General features: G+C 41.3%; 2 protein-coding genes across 6 annotated transcripts; both read right to left on the bottom strand.

Annotated features, from left to right (window-relative positions):
* Nucleotides 1–422: 422 nt before the first annotated feature.
* mkrn4 (makorin, ring finger protein, 4) lies at nucleotides 423–8,879 on the bottom strand. 5 transcript variants are annotated; one of them, XM_077512217.1, is made up of 9 exons: nucleotides 8,707–8,879; nucleotides 6,110–6,238; nucleotides 5,772–6,031; nucleotides 4,797–4,861; nucleotides 4,461–4,702; nucleotides 4,283–4,390; nucleotides 1,358–1,457; nucleotides 1,159–1,279; nucleotides 423–1,077 (listed from the first exon to the last, which is right to left on the bottom strand). In XM_077512217.1, exons 1-9 carry the CDS (start codon nucleotides 8,745–8,747, stop codon nucleotides 1,061–1,063), a joined length of 1,083 nt encoding a protein of 360 aa, XP_077368343.1. In that variant the 5' UTR covers nucleotides 8,748–8,879; the 3' UTR covers nucleotides 423–1,060. The 5 variants fall into 5 exon arrangements, with proteins under 5 accessions (XP_077368343.1, XP_077368344.1, XP_077368341.1 ...); XM_077512218.1 differs by having other exon boundaries at nucleotides 423–1,074; nucleotides 8,707–8,877; XM_077512215.1 differs by having other exon boundaries at nucleotides 423–1,279; nucleotides 8,707–8,878.
* Nucleotides 8,880–9,545: 666 nt separating this feature from the next.
* On the bottom strand, nucleotides 9,546–21,537 carry ppardb (peroxisome proliferator-activated receptor delta b). Its single transcript, XM_077512214.1, has 8 exons — nucleotides 21,151–21,537; nucleotides 18,028–18,393; nucleotides 17,789–17,940; nucleotides 17,563–17,701; nucleotides 13,042–13,244; nucleotides 11,734–11,940; nucleotides 10,552–10,795; nucleotides 9,546–10,460 (listed from the first exon to the last, which is right to left on the bottom strand). The coding sequence occupies exons 2-8, from the start codon at nucleotides 18,332–18,334 to the stop codon at nucleotides 10,213–10,215; spliced, it is 1,500 nt and encodes a 499-aa protein (XP_077368340.1). The 5' UTR covers nucleotides 18,335–18,393; nucleotides 21,151–21,537; the 3' UTR covers nucleotides 9,546–10,212.
* Between the last annotated feature and the right edge of the window lie 28 nt (nucleotides 21,538–21,565).

The raw sequence follows: 21,565 nt of genomic DNA, 5'->3' as shown, positions 1-21,565 counted from the left end.
TATATTTGTGGGCTAGGTTGTCTATTCTTCCGAGCATTAAAAAATAAATACATACTGCCTTATGGGTTTCTGTCTCTGGAACGTTGTTTTTTTTCTTTTTAAATGAGCTAACCACTTCAGTGCATCGGTAATAGTCCAAAAGTATACTATATATCACCACCAGGAAGTGATTTCACAGCCAAGTATGCAATTATAAATAAAGTGTTTTTGCAGGACGATATTGGCGTCTGCCGATACGCAACAGCGGTGTATTGGAAATCAGTATCAGAAACAAAACAAAACAACAACAAATAAATAAAAAAATAAAAAAAGTGGCATCGGAACAACACTACTGAGAACCATTCCAGTCGGGGAAATGAAGGAATTGTGACATCAATTTCAAAATCAGTAAACGAATACAAAACATTTTCAGTGAGACAAAGTGTGAAATAAGTTTTATTTTCAGTGTAAGAGTACAACTTGTTTTAAAAGAAATTTAAAAAAAAAACATTTCAATGGTTATGTCAAAACTAGGTTAGAGTATCATCAGGGGTATATTGAGGCAGTAATATTCAGCATTGGACATCAACCATAAAGTGATATGGTACACTTTATCTTTAGACAATTTAAAAATGACCATCCACACAAACAGTTTCAAACTTTTTTTTTTTGTGATAAACTAATTTTGGAGCACTTAAATCTAACTAGAGAGGCATAGAGGAAAAAAAAGGTACAAGGTGTCAAGGAAGGAAGGAACAAAACACTGCTGGAACATGTGAGTCGTTTGTCAGTCAAAGACAGTTTACAGCTAGAACACGGTCATTTGACTAATGTGCATCATTCATTTCTTGCTGTCGACTGCAGGAGGCCAATTCGGGTTAGTTCCTCGAGTTGAGGGGGTCGCAGGTCACTCGGTCACAGGACCTGCTAAATAACGACTGAGCCAGGCCTGCTGTAAAAAGCATTACTACGGATACAAGGGGGTGGGGAGGGAGTCAGTCATATCATAACACAGCCACATCGTCTTATTAGTTCTAGGACCCGTTTCCACATGGAGAAAATTGCACAGAAGAGAGGAGGCTCAGAAGCCGTACCCTGCTAGGAAAAAAGGAATGTTGAAGTTATCATCATCATCATCATCATCATCATCATCATCTTCGTCGTCGTCGTCATCATCACCGCGAAGAAGAGTCATGGCTATGAAGAAATTGAGCAGACCATCGTAGTCCTCATCGTCATCTTCGTCGTCGTCGTCGTCGTCGTCGTCATCATAGTCGTCGTCGTCGTCGTCGGTGTTACACTGACGGGCAGAAAGACAAGTCAGGGGCAAGTTTCAAAGTGGCAACAGCGGACGACGCGTTCGGCAAATGATACGCACCAGGAATGACCTGCGGCGTGCGGACCGGACGTGCCGGTAGAGGCACTCCGTTTCGAAGGGGCAGTGCTTGTATCGTGCATAGTAACTGCAGCTTCGCTTACTACAGGTTGAAAAGGGGGAAATGTACATTTCAGTCCTGCATCAAATTTCTCCCCATCGTGTGTAGGAGGCCTCTCTCACATTTTCAAAAGATCAATGCAAGTGTTCGCTTCTTGAAATATCGATATATTGTTTTAAAAACTGCCAGGTCTTATCGAACAAAAGACAAATTTGCAAGTACGAATTTGGGACATCATTGCCATCTAGTAAAAAGCATAAACTGTCAATACTGTACAGCTAAGAACAAAATGGACAACGACAATTAAAAAAATAAAAATAAATGGAGATTAGAGGTTAAGCGGTTCATTTTCTTGACCTCCTCCAATTATTCAAAAGGTACCGTATTTTCCGCACTATAAGGCGCACCGAAAAGCCTTCAGTTTTTTCAAAAGTTGACCATGCGCCTTATAATCCAGTGCGCCTTATATATGGATCGATATTGAGCCGCAACAGGTCTCACTGTCAAGACGCTATCGGTGACCCTTCACGATCGGTGACGCGCATGTGCAGAAGATCCCGCCATCTTGGATCGCTAGCTAATACTAATGCTTTACCTCAGAGAAAATAATAAAACAGCTGTTTATTCGTTTTGGGAGTGAATGGAGTTGTCAGAAAGCTGGTTTGTAATCTGTTAATAAAGTTTGACTGACCTATCTGACTGTTTTGTTGACATTCCCTTTCGCGCAGCACCATCTAATGGATGCATATTGCATAACATAACCCCAGCCTCTACTATGGCGCCTTATATACGTAAAAAGTTTTAAAATATGTCATTCATTTAAGGTGCGCCTTATAGTGCGGAAAATACGGTAATGATTTTGTCGTTGACTTAGACGTCAAACCATTTTAGTTTTTCAAATTCTTGCACATCATTTTTTATTCTTTTATTGGTAACACCTATATTTGTTTCCACTTCTCGGACAAGTACCCCCAATGTCGGTTTCGGAGATTCTCTCCGCCCTCTTTGCCATGATTTCGGATTTCTTTGAGATTGCTGCTACTTGTATAATAATAAATAGATTTATAGGCTATATGCACGCTAAATCTTAGTCGTACAAACGCGTTTAAACATGTTCTATGCACTTTTTATTTTATTTTATTATTAAAACAACACCCAGTTAGGGGTGAGCAATATGACGATATTAGATCGATAAGGATAGTAAAGTGTTGACGATCTCATAAAGCTGAAAGATCGACAAGATCGACTGTACAGTTCAACTTTATGCGGGGTCAAGCTTGGTTTATGCTTGATGCATCCGTGCCCAAAAATTCTGTGTTTTATTTACTTTGCTGACTCATTCCAAACTGTTTCTACTGATGGCACGAGGGGTGTTAAAAAAAAAAAATCGATTCGGCGATATATCGCGATACTACATCGCGCGATTCTCGAATCGATTCAATAATCGGCAGAATCGATTTTTTATTTTATTTTTTTAATTTTTTTTAGGATTCACACCTTGAGCATGGAAGAATGTTATATGAACGGAACATTAAGCCTTAATATTTTATTTTAATGCTGTTTAAACATGAAACAGATTACAACCTCTATAAGACTGAAATTTCAGATAAATAAATAATACATTTTCATATAAATCTTACACTCTACAAGCTTACTGATTAGTATTTTCTAAATTTGAATGAAAAAAAAATCGCAACAATCGACTTATAAATTCGTATCGGGATTAATCGGTATCGAATCGAATCGTGACCTGTGAATCGTGATACGAATCGAATCGTCAGGTACTAGGCAATTCACACCCCTAGTTGGCACTCTAACTAAAGTAACTGAGGCTGTTCATTACCATTTATGTTTACATTCATTGCACTATTTGATTTAAAAAAAAAAAAAAAAAAAAAAAAAGCACCTTTTCAATTGAAACCTGTTCAGAAAGTTTAGTTGGCTTAAGATGTCTTGTTGTTTTTCTTTAAAAAATTTTTTTTTTACATTTTTAATACGTTTTAAATTTTACAAAAATGTTCAGAAATGTGAAGATTAGTCTAAAAATATGTAAAAAAGAAAAAAAGAATCGTGATAAAATCAAGATCGTGAATTCATTTTTAAAGAATCGTGATATGACATTTTTACCATATCGCCGACCCCTACTTGAATGCGTTCCATCCTTGCGGCGTCCATACGGGAAACGCACCGCGTCCGTTCCGCAGTGTTGGGCAGTCGCTGCTAGCAGCTAGCCGCTAACGCAGGCAACTGGTATCATACAATTAACAGTGACAGTGTAGTTCACGAGTGTATTTTTCACATCTTTCAACTATTAAACACAATTTCTTGCTTTTCCTTTCATTTATTTTTAATCGACCCATTTCACCCCTAAACACTTTGGCTTTGTATCCGGTTCTCAAATACAATTAGCGCTGTTACTATTAAATATGTTTAGAATAGAGTCATCTCGCCAGTATTCAATCGATTACGGTCATCAGACTCATTTTAATTTTGAATTAAAGGGATACTTTACTTATTTAGCCATTTTTGGCAGTCAAACATTAATATTTTGCCTATAATAAATTTGATATTTTCATTATTTTACATGTACAATTAGTACCTTTAAAAACACATTTTGCAACTTGCTGACGACTGAAAATGACATCACAAGGGCTCCGGTAACCAATCACAGCTCAGCTTGTGAATGTCACATGACCAAACAAGTTGCAAAATGTGTTTTTAATAGGTACTAATTGCACATGAAAAGTAATGAAAGTATGAAATTAATTATAGACAAAATATGAACTTTTTATTGCAATCATGGGATAAATAAGTGAAGTATCCCTTTAAAAGGATTACAAAATTGGAGCATGCATTCAACAGCTTACCTGAATTTTTCTTTGAAGCTTGCTATGAGGTTTTCCTTCGCTTCACCTTCCACCCAGTACTTGTTCGGCACATAGAAGGCTGATCTCACCCTGCATTGTGGGCAGGTCCTGGAGCAGAGAACACTTGACTTGTCGGGTCACGTAATAAAAGTTGACGCATATTAAATGGGAACCCTACTTGACGACATCGGGCCCGAGGTCTCTGGTTTTCCTCCAGGTCATGATGCACTGAAGGCAGAAGGCATGACTGCAGTTGGGCAAGATTCCAAACACCTGGTTCCTGTGGTCCATCTTCTCATACACCTTGTCCATGCATATGCCACAGATGACGTCTCGACTCCGGAGGAACGCCTCCAAAGACTCGTCGGTGCACGAGGCTGCGGCGGCGCCCGCGTTTTCTGTGCCACCGGGAAGACTTTCCTGTCCCAAAAAAAAAACAAAAAAAAAAAAAGCTGAAATGAGCTTGACCCCATCGGGTTCAACTGAAGGCAAAAATTAAGATCCAAGCACAGACCTCTTTGGCACATAAACTTGCGCTGCACTGTTCAGAGCTCTTGGCCGACACTTGCGAACGAGCACCTGCAAAGAAGATGTGTGGCGATATTCCAATATCACAAAAGTTGTACCTCTTTGACGCAAATTCGAACCAATCATCAAAGACTTTCTCTAACAGCTATTGAACAACAGTACTTGATTGGCCAACAAATTCATCTGACTTGAACCCCATTGAAAATTTATGGGGCGGGGCCTAACAAATGCAGTTTAAAGTTAAAAAGATTCAGTCATTAAGTTCCACTGCTGGGCTTAGATGAATCATCAATGTGTTGTTAAAGGGGAAGTCAACGTTAGACATTTCTTGACAATAATGTTATGTGTGACCTCACTAGTCTAACGTGACATTCTGATTAACTCATTTGCTCCCAAAGACGTATTTATACGTTTTTGTTTTTATGCTCGAGCATACATAAGGGTTTGACGCAGCCTCTGAACTGAAGAGAAAGCTTGAAGCAATGGTAATTACTAAAACGCACAGCAGGTGGCAGCAGAGTATAAGAGCTCAACCAGGGCCGTGTTGCAACAAGCTCTTTTTGCCAGTCTTTTCACCAGGAATGTGAATAATGATGAAACTTGACTGTATTTTAATGCTAATTGCTGCAAAACGGAAACAAATTGAAATATTATTTTTCCTGACTCTAATCTGTCTTTTGGTAGGTTCCATGTTTTTATAGCAATAGAACACAATACTTTGTGGGCCTTGCAAAAATCAGCCCAAATTCAGTAAAACAGCTGGGCGCAAAGGGGCTTGCTTCAGTGAAAATGGCTGGGAGCGAATGAGTTAATATTACATTTGTGGAATATAGGTAATGCAATAAAATCCATTTGTTTTTATCCATTTCATTGGGCGGCCGTTTTGCCACTTGCCGTCTACTGAAAATGACATCACTGTTGCGCAAGCGACAACCAATAGTCGACAAAGCCAAACACCCACCTTTTAATTGTTTCTCAGCATTTCTGTTCCCAGTGTCTGTGACTGTTGTAGAGTTCACCATGGAGGCCGATGTGCCACGTTGCCGCCTTGGCGACACATCAGCCTGCACGTGAGCAAATGTCTCTGACACCCTTCGGCCAGCTGGACCTTGGGCCGCGGTGGAGGTGGAGGAGGAAGATGTGGACGAGGACATTGTTGGTATAGACTCTCTACGACCTGCAACATCTGCATCACCTTCAGGTTGGGGGACATGGATATACCTGGTCGGGAAGCACAATTCCTATTAAGTAACGTACGTTTTCAGGACACGACTGACCAGCAAAAGCATCATTTATTACCTGCAGTGTTCACCATACCAGCATGTACCTTTCTGGAAGTAGCGACATATTTGGGATGGTGGCACAGGGGGCAATTCGTGACGAAAACGGCATCTGGAGCCGTACCTGCATGTGCCAATCAAGAAATACCTACAAGAAAATAAAACGTGCCTGGCTATTAATACCGCATTTTTCATAGAAATCGATGCGTCATGAGTTTGTTTTCAATAGCCAACAAACACTGCCAACATTTAAACCAGAGGTGTCCAAACTATGGCCCGGGGGCCATTTGCAGGCCGCCGTCCATTTTTTAGTGGCCCGCGACATATGCTAAAAATGACATTTGTCTCAGTTCAAATAAAATAAAAACAAAAATGTTTGGAGATGGTCAAAGTAAGAAGGGAAGGGGTCGAAAAACACAGGTGCTATTAAAGATTATTTTAGTTAACTAAAACTAACGAAAAAACTTAAATTCAAAAAATTTCGTTAACGAAATAAAATAAAAACAAATATACTTTTTAAAAAAGAAAACTATGAAACTACATTTTATGTTTACACAACTAACTAAAATAAAACTATAATTACAGCAAAAATGTCCTTTGTTTTAGTCTTTGGTATTTAATTTAATGCATGATCCTTTGGGGATGATTTTAAATCAGATTTTTAGCAGATTTATTTTGATATAAACCTTAATAATGACCTCACGCCCATGGTGTTTTTTTTTAAATATTGCGCACAAGTAACATACGTAAAAAACTAAAACTAATACTGAAACTAACTAAACTAAAACTAAGCATTTATTAAAGAACTAAAACTAATACAAAAACTAAGAGAACCACCATGAAAACTAATTAAAACTAACTACATTTAAAAAAACAAAATTCAAAACAAAATAAAAACTAAAATGAAAAATTCCAAAACTATAATAACCCTACTGCCATATTACAAATAAATTGTTTTATATACTGTAGCATTTTTCTAAATATGCAAAAGCACAAATTATTTGTACAATTTTTAGGACTAAACAAGATCTCTTCATAACATTATGTGGCCCTTGCGTCCTTCTGATTTTCTGGATGTGGCCCTCAAATGAAAAAGTTTGGACACCCCTGATTTAAACGAAACGCATTCAAACACAATGCACTAGGCCCTAGTAACTAACTGACCAAAGGGGGAGTGGACTGAGGTGGCCCGTTGTCCAGTTTCTTACCTAAACACGATACTATATGCATTTAATCAAAAGGACAACGGAGCCAGACAGCTGGGGGGAAAGAATGCGAAAGATCTCACTACTAATGCCAAAATAGCACTAACCTATTAGTGTAAAAAAAAAAAAAAAAAATACCCGTGGTCCTATTTATGTGAAGCTTTGCAAGCTTTGTCAAACAACCATATCAAAGTTCACATCAATTTAACCCTTAAATGATCTTGCAGGCATCCAGATCGAACACAACACGACGGCGAGTCGAGGACCAAATGAAGGTTAATAGGTTAAAATCAGAACAGAGGCTCAGGTTGGAGAAAATATTGATTAAAAAAAATATATATACATTTATTCCATATTATATTAATTACACCAGAACCTCACACAACTCTATGGTCTAAATCAGGGGTCACATGGACTATTCTAATAGCTCACTGATGGGACAGTGGATTTTCCAGGTAAGTTGTGCAAGTGGTCATGTGAAAACATAAAAGCATAGTTTTTATAGAAATGAACAGTTGCCGTATATTTATGTTGCCAAATTATTATGAGAAGTCATTACCATGATCAGTGTCGTCTCATAAATTAGCCCTTCGTATTAATCACTACCCGTGAAGTAGCTCCGTTTGGGGAAAAAAAAAAATGTTGGTGAGCCCCTGGTCACCTAAACAAAGTTTACGTAGAAGTTACTAGAATACCTGATTGAAAACAGGAACAGAAAGCGAAAGAGCACATCAGTATTTGCTTTATTTCACACTTGCGTTAAAACACGGTCAAATCAGCTACGTATTGACTTTTAAAGTCAGTTAATCCGCGTTGACACTAACGCTTTGACTGAACGTGCCAACATAGGAAAAAAAAAATAACGCGTATAGCACTTTCTCCGTTACGCACGTTGAAAGTTTACGGTTCAGCACGTACATACTTTACTCGGGCTTTGGAATCTTGGAAATACGTGTTGCCACGCAATGCTGAAGTTGAACCAACGCAAACAATCATAATGGCAGTAAAGCAACAACAAAACCCAACGAAAACAATCCGCTCGCTCGCTTTGTGCGACATCTTCTCTCCACGCGCCGCGTGCACACAAAACGGTACCTCCATGATTGTTTACTAGCCGACGGACATCCGAGATTCGAAAGTTAGTGCTCCTGGCAGACAGTCAACTTTGCTTAGACGACTGAATATTTGTAAGACAACGGCGATTTCACGTGAACCTGTAGAGTAGATTCGACGAAATGTTGCCGTTGTACATTCAAACGAAAACACCAAGATCGTCCATCTAAAACTTTTCAGCTTCCGCCTTGCGCTCACCACGGAACATTTCCTCGAACGGACATTTGCTCATGGTGGCGGTTTGTCGACTCGTAACATTGACCTAGCCAAGCTATCACTTTGGCTCATGTGCTCTTACCTACAGATACTACTATTATGGGGTGAATGTGACCGTTCCATGTCCGCCGCCACCCGACGTGCTTGTGCTGCTGCCTGCCGCCGACGCCGCCGCCTCTCCTGCTGTTGTGCTCGAGCCGTCCCTCTCGTCCCTCCCACAATTTTAATAGTCGGCTGCCGGTCTCTCTTCGCCAATCAACAGAACGACGAGCAAAATACAAACGTGACGTCTACCTTTGATCGTCACCGTTCTCTTCTCAATGTCAACTGTGCACTGTGTATTACTACCTTTTATCCGTTAAAAAAATAAAAATAAAAAATCATATTGAGAATCACGCTTAAAAAATAATTATACACGAGGGGTAAACAGTTCTAGTAGTTTATGAAAGAAATGTAATTTATCTGGGTAACATATTGCGATCATTTCAAGTCATTGCGTGAACATATTTGGCACATTGTAAGACAGGCAGAGGTAGACAACTACTGGTTCACTTTTTTTTTTCTACATATTACAACCACACTTCAGTTTCCAGATTGCCACTGAAATACGTTGTACCCCCCACCTTTTTTTTTTTTTTTTTTTTTAAATAAAATAAGGCAAAGAATGGCAAGTGCTGTGATGAGACAGCGGAATATTGTCATACAAGAGAGGTAGAACAGATAAATGAGGCCCAACTAAAAGCAAGTAAACAAGACACTTGCGAAAAGGGTCTAAAAATGTACAAGAGGAAAAGTTTTGTGGAATAGGCCCACTGTACTGTTTTCATAACGTGCATGTCACTGCATGAAAGGAAAAGTTGTGTTAAAGTTGATGGTATATTTCATAAACCAAGCAGGAAGAAAGAAATGTAGTCCAATACATACAATGATGTGAAGTTCATGTTTGACAAATATAATCAACAATTACAAATAATTAGACATAATTACAAGAAAGGGGGAAAAAAAAAACTTCATGAAAATGCATCTAACTAAAAACAGGATGTGTCCCATGTCTTGTGCAGGTCATATGCTTCCATGTATTGCATATGGCTAGATGGCTTGGCTGTCCACACTAACCAACCAATGGATATGCTATTGCACATGCAGCTGCACCAAGTGAGGTCCACACGGCCAAATGGTAAAGTTGGAGGTCACCAACTGAAGACAAGTGTGTAAACAAAAAAAAGCAACCTGCGCGTCAGCTTTTTCTAATCACTACCCAAAGACACTGGTTATCTTTAGAATGCACCATGCCCACAACTGATGGCTCTTTCTCCGCAGCACCGATGAAGGTTATGCATACGTAACATGAAATGTTTCCCCTGGAAAGCAGGGAGCAGCTTCGGTAAGAAAACAGCGTTCTCTTATATGATGTAACCTTTGTGGAAAAGAGAGGGGAGGGCGGGGGACCTACTCCAGAGGCACACAAGACAAATCTGTGTGCTGGCGCGCAGCCATTACCTCACTAGGAACAGTGTTTAACTGAACACGGTGTGGCGTTCGAATAAGTGTGTATTCAGTCTGTAACAGTATTTGCTTCAGAGCAGTTTTAATACATGTCTTTGTAGATCTCCTGCAGCAGAGGATGTAGCGAGGTCTCGGACTCCGTCTTTTTGATCTTCTGCACAAGCTGAGCATTCTCCGTGACCAGCTGGCGCAGGTCGGCCATCTTCTGCAGCAGCTTGGGGAAGAGGTAGACTGAGTCCGAGTGGTTGGCCTGCAGGTGGAGGTCCAGGGCCTGCAGGATGTTGTCCTGGCTCTGCTCCACCTGCTTCACATTCATCAAGCCGGGGCGATCTGGAGAGACACGAGCGTCAAGTCAACAAGTCGAGCAAGCACATGGGGGGGGGGGGGGGGGGGGGTGTCAACGGAGACGACGCCCTCGCACCTCCGCACAGGATGATGGCGGCTACAAAGAGGGCCAGGTCACTGTCGTCCAGCTCCAGGGCGTTGAACTTCACGGCAAACTCAAACTTGGGTTCCATGATCTCACTGAAAGGCTTTCTGAGGCTGCGCAAGAACTCCCTGGTCACAAAGCCTTTGCCATTGGCCACCAGGAGTCCGTCTTTGTTCATGAGAGATGGCAGCATCGCAAAAATAGCCTCGTGTACGCCGTACTTCAGCAACGTCACCTACAGCAATAGGGGAACACACGCACGGATACTTCACACCGTCCTTCCATTGTCTCAAATCATCAGTTGTCATGGCACAGGGGAGTAAAACCTATTTTTGCCACTTTGTAGTTATGGCTTCTCTCAAAGGGCCATTCTGATGGTGAAACCAAATGTTTTCCATACACACAAAAAAAAATACTGGATTACTAGTTTTAAAATCAAGCCAAGGATAATAGTTTGTTCAAATTACCGTATTTTCCGCACTATGAGGCGCACCAAAGAGCCTTCAATTTTTTCCATAGATGACCATGCGCCTTATAATCCAGTGCGCCTTATATATATGGATCAATATTGAGCCGCAACAGGTCTCGCTGTCAAGACGCTATCGGTGACGCGCATGCACGGAAGACCCCGCCATCTTGGTTCGCTAGCTAATACTAATACTTTACCTCAGAGAAAATAATAAAACAGCTGTTCATTAGTTGTCAGAAAGCTGGTTTGTAATCTATTAATAAAGTTTGACTGACCTAACTGACTGTTTTGTTGACATTCCCCTTAGCGCAGAACCATCTAATGGATGCATCACGTAAGCCAAGTCTAAGTCTAAGTCTTTCATTGACAGTCCAAATTGTTTTGGTTTGGTGTTCGCCAACAGGTGCGGTTTATTAATACGCAGATGAGTTGATTTGCATTGCCAAATATGGGATGAAATAGGCGGACTTGGGACGGGGAACACCGGTTGAGATCGTGTGGCATTTATAAAGGGAACTTGCATGCAGATATGCGTATGTGCGTCTACGCGTGGTTTTATAAATCTCCATTTTTTTTCTGCGTACGTGCGTTTTGAGTTGCGTTCGTACGTACTTTTCTGCGAAGGTTTTCACACACAGTTTTATAAATGAGGCCACTGGTCCTGAGTTTGACACCTGTGCCACAGCACAACAAAGCCAACTAACCTGATCATTCAGGAAGAGGTCGACAAACCCCGGAATGCTCTTGGCAAACTCTGTGAGCTCGCGCACGGTCTCCACTGTGGTGCACTGGCAGCGGTAGAACACGTGTACGCCGATCTCCTTGGTTAGGGGCGCGCCGGGAAGCAACTGGCTCCACACCAAACCGCTTTCAGCCTTCCACAGCGTGTCCACGTCATAGATCACAAATGGCTGACACCGGGACAAAGAGAGAAAGAGGTGCGTCAAGACAATAAAGATGGACCTGGACCTTGAACATCTGACATTTAAAAGTTGCAATTTGGAATTCCATCAAACCGGTGGGTGGAAAAATACACCCCAAAGTTCAAACCATTTTTGGAGTAGGAACTCTTAGCGCACCTCACCAGACCTCATTTTGAACATCAAACATACTTGTTAGCATTTTGCAGCTACCTGTGTTTTGAAAGTGAAAGCAACCACCACTTTTTTTTTTTTTTGGACAATATGCTCTTGCCCTGCAATTATCTGGTGACCAGTTCTGGGTGTACCCCACCTACTTCGGCTGGGATAGGCTCCAGCACCCCCGCGACCCTTGTGAGAAGTAAGCTGTTAAGAAAATATGTTAATCTGGTTAATATTGCGTTAGCGGAATAATGAGTTAAGCAGCAAAATCCAGCCGTTTTGATCCATCTCGGGGCGGCCATTTTGCCACTTTCTGTCAACTACAGATGACATCAGTGTTGCTCAGATCTCAGATGACAAGTAATCTCAGCTCAGCTTCAGAAAACTGGCGAGTTTTGATTGGTCGTTGCTTGAGCCGGGCAACGTTGATGTCATCTCAAGTCGACAGCAAGTGGCAAAATGGCCGCCCCCTGAAATGGATAAAAACGGCTGGATTTTGCTTCGTAACTCTTCTTCCACAAATGAAGTATTAATCAGAATGTCACGTTTAGACTAGTGAGGTCACATATAGCATATTATTGTCAAGAAATGTATTTGGTTGACTTCCACTTTGTGTGTTAACATTTTACATTTGTTAAGCATCACAACATTACATTTATTACACATCCACATTTGTCATTTAAATTGTCAAACTAACTGCATGAGGCTGGTTAACTTCATCTTATGCTCTTATGATAATAATGTTAATTCACTTTACACCTTACAAAGCTACTTTCCCAAATATAATTGACTTCAGTGGGAAATTTTATTTTGAAAGTCGCCGAAATGGAAGTGGGATAAGCGCCAGAGAATGAATCGTGGTCCAGCTAAGTGTACCACGCTATAAAAGATAAACAGTCTGGTCAATAGCTAGAAAAATCAGAGTATTACTGAAGTGCTGCTGGTCTTTCCCGTCAAGATACTGCGGGCCCTCTTCTTGGTCATACTGAGATTCTTCAAGTAGGCGGTGTTAACTTGCTTGGCCAACGTCTTCAAGTCGGACCCTCCCGGCTTCCCGAGGTTTAACTCCTCTGCAAGCAGGCCTGCCACCAGTTTCTTCCTCTCCGCCTCTGGCATGCGGCCATATCTGATTGCTGAGTAAAAACAAACATAAAGACATATTTTTAACACAACGTACACTAACGCTGGGGTGCAATATTGACAGTAAGCAGATGGCAGGCCATGGTTTGGAATGCCCCCAAAGGTGCATAATTTGGAGTAGGGCTGCCACAATTGATTATTTGATAATCAATTTAAATCTTTTTTCATCAAATGTTCTGTATTAATAATAACACGTTTGAATGTTGACCAAAATGCAAAACTCATGAAAGTTGGTTGAGAAATGAACAAATTAGGATTTATTTACAATGTACATAAAGTGTCTTGAATGAGAATGTTGACCCCACCAATATGGCCGCCACGTAGCTTAGCACGCTAGTAGTGTATGTAGTCTTCTATTCATATTTGTGGTTCTAACATAATATCAAACACAGAAACTGTGTGCTAATGATAACGAAATTGCCATTTGTTAGCTTTCAGTTAATGGTAACATTTTACATTTCTACACACGTAGTAAGGTTGACGGTAATATTAGCAGCAAGTTCTACCTTGTAGGTTTTGCATCTCATTCCACTTTACTATTTGTGGTGAAAGATTTCCAAATGAAACTTTTTGGGCGGCTACCAGATTTTCATCGGGACCCTTTACTTATTAACTCATTCACTCCCAGCCATTTTCACAGAAGCAGTCCTGTTCGCTCCCGGCTGTTTTACTGGATTTTGACTGATTTTGCAAGGCCGACAGAATATTGTGTTCTATTGCGATAAAACATGGAACCTATCAAAAGAAAAGAAAGATTAAAGTCTCTTCTTTAATCAGGAAAAAAATACGTTTCTATCTGTTTCCGTTTTGCAGCAATTAGCATTAGAAGAGAGCTAAGTTTCATCAGTTTTCACAAACCTATTTAAAATTGTAAGTAATTGAGCTTTTTTTCTACATGGCCCTGGTTGATCTCCTTTGCTCTGCTGCCACCTGGTGGCCGTTTGTGTAATAACTACCATTTCTGCAAACGTTCTTTGCAGTTGAGAGGCTGCATCAAAGCCTTCTGTATGCTCTAGCATATTAAAAAACAAAAAACGTATAAATACGTCTTTGGGACACTTAAAACATAAAAAAAAGTATTTACACGTTATTGGGAGCAAATGAGTTAAGGGAGGGGCGGGAGTTATGCATGTTTGGGTATCAATGGCTGTTACACATGCTTTAAAGTTCACAGGGAGTGGCTGGCTCCATGATGTGAAACGGTTCTGCTGTGGACAGTAAAGAAACAAAAGTTGCTTTTGTCTCCTTGTGCAATGACTCACCGCATCGGCAAAGCACTCTAAGTACAATTCTCCAGTGTTTCGGTGTCATAATAATTGGAGATGATGGCAAGTAGTCATGTGGGTGATTGCTTCTGTTAAGCTACGTTCAAGTACTGTTTTTGCTATTTTGGAAGGATTCCACTTCCTGGTTTGTTTCATTGGCCATGGGTTGACAGGACTAAGCCATCAAAATCAAGCAGCTTTTTGAGAAAAGACTTCGATGTGGATCGTCAGCGACTGGAATCATGTGTTGCGTCCATCTGTTTGTGGATGCTTGACAAACAGGATCACTCAGCGAAGAGTTTCTTGCGCTAGCCAGTAGCAAAACAATGTCGTTTTGCGGGCGGTGCGCACGTAAGCCTACATCGTGAAAGGGGAGTGGCAGCCATGTGGGGAGAGGCGGGGTTTTAGTGTTACTTCCGGCTAGAAAAATTTGAGGGCCTTGTAAGGTGGAAAAGCACAATATAAATGAAGTATATCCCATATAATCATATTTGCCTTTCGCTATTTGTGGAGGGGCTTAAAATAGTAGTGTGGACCCTTTAAAAAACATTTTTATTCTATGGCTTTTGACTCAGCACGAGACTGTATTAGTATAGTGTTTTGTTGCGTAAACAGTTTTTTATTATTATGTTTTTATTTTAACTGTTATTGTATGATGACATTTTACTCCATGTACAGCACTTTACAGGTATATGCAGCAAATGTTATCTTAAAGTGTTATATAAATAAAGTTGAGTTATCTAGCTGGAGGACAGCCATCTATTGTATTTAGCCGACTGTTTTAAAAAGCAACAAGTTATCAGGAGAAACATGCTCTCTCATCACAGATGAGCTCAGATTGAAAGCCACCATATTTTCAAGCGTTTAAAATGTCACTGCACATTTAAGATGGACAGAAGGAACACAGCCTGGCTATTGTGATTTAACCCTCCTGTATGCATGACGTCTCATCGGATTGGAAAAGAGAATAACGCCCCTGTGAATTCGAATGGAATCCCATTAGGACTTTGACAGTTTATTCTAACTGAGGTGTTTACATGGCACATTTTTCATTTGGTTTGGGCATTTGCTCTCATTCTATACAGGATACATAACATTATGTAAACCCGGCTAATGTGATTTTGAATACTGGCTTGTTTGTAAATGTTATGCGATTGGCAGGAAACTAGTCCGGGTGTACCCCGCCTCTTGCCCAAAGTCCGCTAGGTTAGGGGCCAGCTCACCCACCACGTCAATGAGGACAAGTCCTACAGAAAACGTATGGATGGGAGTATGACGGATTGGATTGTGAGTCAATTTAAAAATAAATAAATTCAAGTAAAATACTGCCCGTATATGTAATCAAGGTTTTAAGGTGGGTAACAGTTTGAACTGGAATAAATTTAAATCTAATTTGGTTTTGACACACGCTCAAATCTAAGAGCACTGTTATTCCTAGATTTCCTGAGGAAGCTCAGATCCTTCAGCATGTGCAGCTCGATGTTGGGAGATTTTCTCCCAGTCGGTGGTAGAAAATCTATTTTGCTGTTATCTGCTGGAGGAGCCGCATCAGTACCAGGTATTTTTGGGGGGGGATCAATAAACTCATCAAGAAAGTTGGTGACATCATGGGACTGAAGATGGAAACATTTGAGCCAGTGAAGGTAACTGAGCTAACTTTTCTCCACCTTGGACAATCATTTAGGTTTGATCAATAACACTCTGGAGCAGCAAAGGATCTCCCCTTTAATATAAAAAAACAACAAAAAAACACTTTTTTACACAGCCTTAGTCAGCTTTGCTGTCGGAAACAGCAGATCAGATTACCTTGTTTACCATTCACGCAATGACGTAAATAACACCTCAATGGGTGTGAGGAAGATATGCCTGGACACTGACATAACATAACATATGCACTCTTCACATGTCATGTGCAATCAATATAATTCATTGCGCAATATTTCTACATACATGCAATGCATTTAAAGGTACCCTCATATGAAATGTTTACTTTTGGGGGGTTTTGACAAAAGTATGCCTTACCATAGCCTGACTAAGTCCCCAAAGTTGTGAAATAAACGATCCATGCTTCCTTTTCCTTTGGCCCTATCACATTAGCTCAAACAGCACTCTCAAATGGGCTGTTTCAACAGGTCGGTTTTACACGTCACAAGCGCAATTTTTAACCCCTCCCCCCCGCCGGAGCAAACAAACAGCAACAGCAGGAGGAGGAGGACAGCATGGTCCACGATTTCACGGCACAATATCTCTGGTCCGGAAGGTCGTGGAGGGCCGGCACCTATGCTGTTGGAAAGCCAAGATCGAGCCGGTTCCGGGGATGTGTTCATTTTCCGCGTAGGACTTATGGTTCGATCTGTACGGGGGTGTCAATCCCAGTAGCTGCACCCGGAAAATGTGCATCGTGAGGAGGATTAGCAGCCCTGACAGTTTGTGGCAAACATTTTACTGACGACCGCTCCAGGAATTTGGGACAATACAAACGTGGATTAGCAGAACATCTTTCACTTATCCCGGGATCGGTACCAACTATTGAAACTAATGAGCCAATATTACTTCAGGTGCAGACGTGAAGACTGTTTGTAAACAGGAGCACACGGAAAAGATGAGACTTGGCCACGCCCAACTCATTTTGTAGTCAAAAACACACGGAAGTCTGGCGAGCCTTGGCCACGCCCACCAAAATCCGCTCGTTTGATGCTAGGCTAACAGTAGACCTTCCTCGTGGAGAATGCAACTCTACAACAAGGTACAATTTCGTGAACATTTCTTTTGATACTGATACTTTGATCAGGGCGTCCAGAGGATGATTGTTGTAATTGCTGCAAAGCTCATAACAGGGGATCTTTAATCGGGGTCTCTGCATGTTAAATACATGCTGGTGCATTTCATCAACATGACCTTGCATATTTCACTATCCTAACCATTCTTGCTCGTAATTTTTCTCTAGGCTCTGGGGTCACTCATCCCCCACCACCCCTGAGGGGCCCTATTTGAGAAAACGTGATCTATCCTAAACTAAGAAAAAATGTAAATGTTTCTCACTCACCATCATGAGACATTCCCAAAGAAAGGCACTTCTGGAAACGACAATATTGGCACTTGTTGCGGTTCTTCTTCTGAATTTTGCAGGAACGTTCGCAGCGCTCGTATTCCAATTTCATGCGCACGGTTCGTCTGAAAAAGCCCTTCGGTGGGAAAGAACATAAGAAACTCACATAGAGTTCATTGTGATGCTGAACGGCAGACAGAAAAAAAAACCAAAATGTATTTACCTTACAACCCTCACAGGCATGCACGCCGTAGTGGAAGCCCGACGCCTTGTCCCCACAGACCTTACATTCCACGCTGATACCAGCGGTTGTGCTGTCTTCCCGGCCCAGACGCAGCTGTTCGGACAGCGATGGCGACGGCGTGTGGGAAAGGTCTGCTTCGGGAAAAGCACCAATAAATACAACGGCACTGCATATCCACTGAAAATGTAACAAGAGCTTGAGGGGAAAGAAGGTCTCACCGGTGTAGCTTGATGCTGCACTGCTGTGATTGTTTTCTTCATCCGCACTCTCTCTCCTCTCCCGCTCGTCTCGATGACCAGACAAATCCTCCAGCTCCTCCTTGACCTCAACGTCGCTCTTGGGGCCTTTGGCCTCCTCCAGGTCCGCATGTTCCGATGCACCGGCCACCCCGCAGCTATCCGAGCCCCGAGATTCCACCTGGGGCGCTGGCCACTTGACATCAGCCGCGTCCTCGGGTGAACTTGGCAGGCAATAACCGTTGACCCTGTTGTGCTGCTCGGGAGCAGGTTGCTGCAAGCCCTCCATGATTCCTTTTGAAGCGCACTGAGCGGACTTCCCTCCTGTCACGTTGCCATGATGGCACACTAGTGGAGAAGTTGTGGATTACATGAAGATCACTGTTCACTTCAAGGACACCAATGCACCTCTATTTAGTAGGGTTGTCACGAAAAGGGCAATATCGTGATATTAAAACTGCCACAATATCGTCGTCGTCATGTTCACAATATTTAAAAGGAACACATCTGTTAAAAAAAAAAATGTTGATGTTGATTTCCATTTGTGCAGTTCTAGCACCCTCTAGTGGCTAGTTTATGAGTGCAATTTAATTTTCATTAGGGATGTTTTGGCCTTCTATGTTTAAAATCTATGCTAATTTTCAGATGAAGGGGAACCTAATTTGCTTGTGAAGTGATCAATGTGTGCTTGCATTACCAAGTAAGTGCCTCAATATTGTTATTAGAGATTGTAGGTGGTTTATATCCATTGCTGTTATGTACAAAACCCCAATATTGTGCTTCTTTTTTAGTATGAGCTTCTTTTTTACAATATTGTGATCTTTTTTAAATCTCGCCAACAATATCGTGATAATTATCGCATCGTGACCTTCATATCGTGATAATATCGTATCGTGATGTTTGGATATCGTTACATCCCGACTATTTAGCAGTCCAAAGAGAACTATTACACTACTTCATTGTTGGACTAGTTATACTAAGTTAGCATTATTATATTTTCCTTTTCATTGCAGACCTCATCATCCTACACAATAGATAGAGTATACAGTGTATAATGTCCCACGGGCATTCCGACGTTATGTGCCTAAATCTATGGAATATTAGAGCCATGCTGCAACCATTGTACAATTTACGTTGTACTACAGGAATAAAGTTGTAATGGTAGGCTGACACCTCGGGGATTGAATTTCATGCCATGTCATGTGGAAATGTGTGTTAAGACAACAACCAAAAATCCTTGGATGTTTGCATCCATTTGCGAAAAAGTCTTTGAATCCTTGAAATATCAACTTTAAATATAACTTGAAAGGACAATGACAAAAAAAATTATAAATAAGGAAGTGAAATAAGAATAGAATAAACAAATAATAGCAACTGAAAAACCAGTAAGAACAAATCCTGACTGTTCCTGTGCGTTTTGGCCTCTTGGGGGCAGTATGGTGTCATGCATCCATGGCATACACACTTAAAGTGAGTACAGAAGAAAGTTGTGATTGAATTCTATTAAAATAACTTGGTTTTCATACATTGGGTAAAATTTGTGCTTTTGCGTAGTGTTATTTCACCTGTGGGTATTTGTTCCCACAAGATTGGTGTGTAGATATTCGTTATTTGAAGGAAAAACATTCCTGAAGTCGATGCTAACTTCCTGTTAGCATTTGAATGGGATCCTCCCTTCACTTTTAGCATTAGTGCTAGGCTAGCGATGTTTTAAAAATAAAGCATGTTTTGTATGTAAATATACAGTGGATGTGTTTCTTAACGTCGTGTTTTTAGTTTTACAGTTCACTCCAACTGTGGTGTCATTAAACTGTTTAAAGGACGCTTACGGACAACAAAATAACCAGAATAACATACGCTACACACTTGCTAGTTGCTAATGCTACGCAAGCAAAATGGTGCATTCAGGTTACTTTCACAGCGTCGGAACTTCAGTTTTCTTCCATAACATTTTAAGGAGAAAATAATCGGCCAATTGGCCGATGTTTGAAGGGCCCTAATGTTTGCAAATGTCTTATTTTGACTAAACACAGAAGGTAATCAGTGTTTTTTTCATGAACGACTACAGAAATCAGTGAACAATTACTGTTGATATGCTAAAATGAGAGGATTTGGGCAATTTTAAATGAAAAAAAAACCCCAATGGTTCCAAATGATTACTCAATTATTAAAATAGTTGCCAATTAATTTGATAATCGATTCATGCTGACAGGCCTAATATACATACATAAATGTATATACGTTCTCTGTATCTTACAACTTGTACAGCATTGTGTTTTTATTCTTTCCTGTTTGACCCTCATACTTTTTCGGTATATCGTAAAGGCGATTGACTGGGATGCAAGTTAGTATTTATGACATCAAGAACGCTAATAGATCTGTAACTGTTTGAGTTGAAATCATTGTGAACAAACACTAACAATGTGCAAACAGAAGTCCAGATTCCCAAGAAAAAAAAAACAGTCACGGGTGGGAAGTTCACTCTGTTCTCTGCTATCTTCAAACCTTGTGGACGTTTGTCTGGAGCCATCTGCATTGTTGTTTGCTTGGCTTCCATGCAAGGGTGCACCGTGTACAAGGGGACATGGGGCATGCACTGTGTACACACTGAGCTGCTGTGTTGATCGCAGGAGAGTGGGGGGAGGTTGGTAGCCCCCTAGTGGAATAAACCTACGTTTCGTAGCGTCGTCCCCTCTTCACGATATAAACAACCTCAACGTGAGCTTACTGTAACTGGTTTGTTTACAAGAAGAAGAAAAAAAGTGAAAATCACGCGGTGGAAATTGTGTGTTTACTACCAAACACATTCGTCAACCACTGTAATAAAAAAAAATATATATATATATCCCTGTCTGACATTTAACCCCGTTCCGACAATCGATACGTTACTATTGGGTTAGTTAACGTTTTACCACCATTTGAGAAGTTAAAAACGGATGGAGCAGCTGTACTTTAGGAGGCGATTCGGGTTCCGTTGAAGACTTCAACACGAACATGCTAACTTAGCTAGTTAGCTTCTAACCTTGATAGGCACAACTGTGTTAGCGTGGCTGACCAACATTCCCGTTGGGTGCCTTTAAACGCCGACCTGCCAAGTCCACTTACCTCTCACTAAAGTGCTGCTGATTCGATGGCCGTCGGCACAGCGACAGGGCTGTACAGCGGGCGAGTGTCGAACACAGTTCCGATTTGCGCCTGGGAAATCTATCGATCGCCTCGGCTGTTGACAACTTGTTTGGAAGCCGCCAGCCGCAGCAGGAGTCGCTAGCCGCGCGAGCTATCGTCACACGGCTAGCGCAAAACTCTGCAATGACTCGGGCCTTCCTTCGTCATTCGGAAAGCGTCCATGTTGACCCGACAAGGGGAGTCCGAAAGGCAAAGAAAACTACACGGACACCTTGACGGGCAACCATATCACCGGTGTGTGTCAGCCGAGTAAAGGCGATAATCCCCCAGCCACTGTCTCCTTGTTGTTCACCGCTTTGCTTCACTTTACCCACTCATGTCTAAGTCCCGCCCA

This window comes from Festucalex cinctus, chromosome 2 (genome assembly GCF_051991245.1).
Source record: "Festucalex cinctus isolate MCC-2025b chromosome 2, RoL_Fcin_1.0, whole genome shotgun sequence".
Taxonomy (NCBI): Eukaryota; Metazoa; Chordata; class Actinopteri; order Syngnathiformes; family Syngnathidae; genus Festucalex; species Festucalex cinctus.
Note: the sequence above shows the minus strand (reverse complement) of the source record. Positions and strands in the feature narration are given on the sequence as shown.

Excerpts from the sequence above, each read along its gene's own strand:
- ppardb (XM_077512214.1), bottom strand. The coding sequence starts at position 18,334 with ATGGAGGGCTTGCAGCAACCTGCTCCCGAGCAGCACAACAGGGTCAAC. Across the intron at positions 13,245-17,562 it reads TTTGGGAATGTCTCATGATG|CAATCAGATATGGCCGCATG; the intron begins GTGAGTGAGAAA and ends GTTTTTACTCAG. Across the intron at positions 10,796-11,733 it reads ACCTCTTCCTGAATGATCAG|GTGACGTTGCTGAAGTACGG; the intron begins GTTAGTTGGCTT and ends CTATTGCTGTAG.
- mkrn4 (XM_077512215.1), bottom strand. The coding sequence starts at position 8,747 with ATGGAACGGTCACATTCACCCCATAATAGTAGTATCTGTAG. Across the intron at positions 4,703-4,796 it reads CAAGTTTATGTGCCAAAGAG|GAAAGTCTTCCCGGTGGCAC; the intron begins GTCTGTGCTTGG and ends TTTTTGGGACAG. Across the intron at positions 4,391-4,460 it reads CTCGGGCCCGATGTCGTCAA|GACCTGCCCACAATGCAGGG; the intron begins GTAGGGTTCCCA and ends TCTCTGCTCCAG.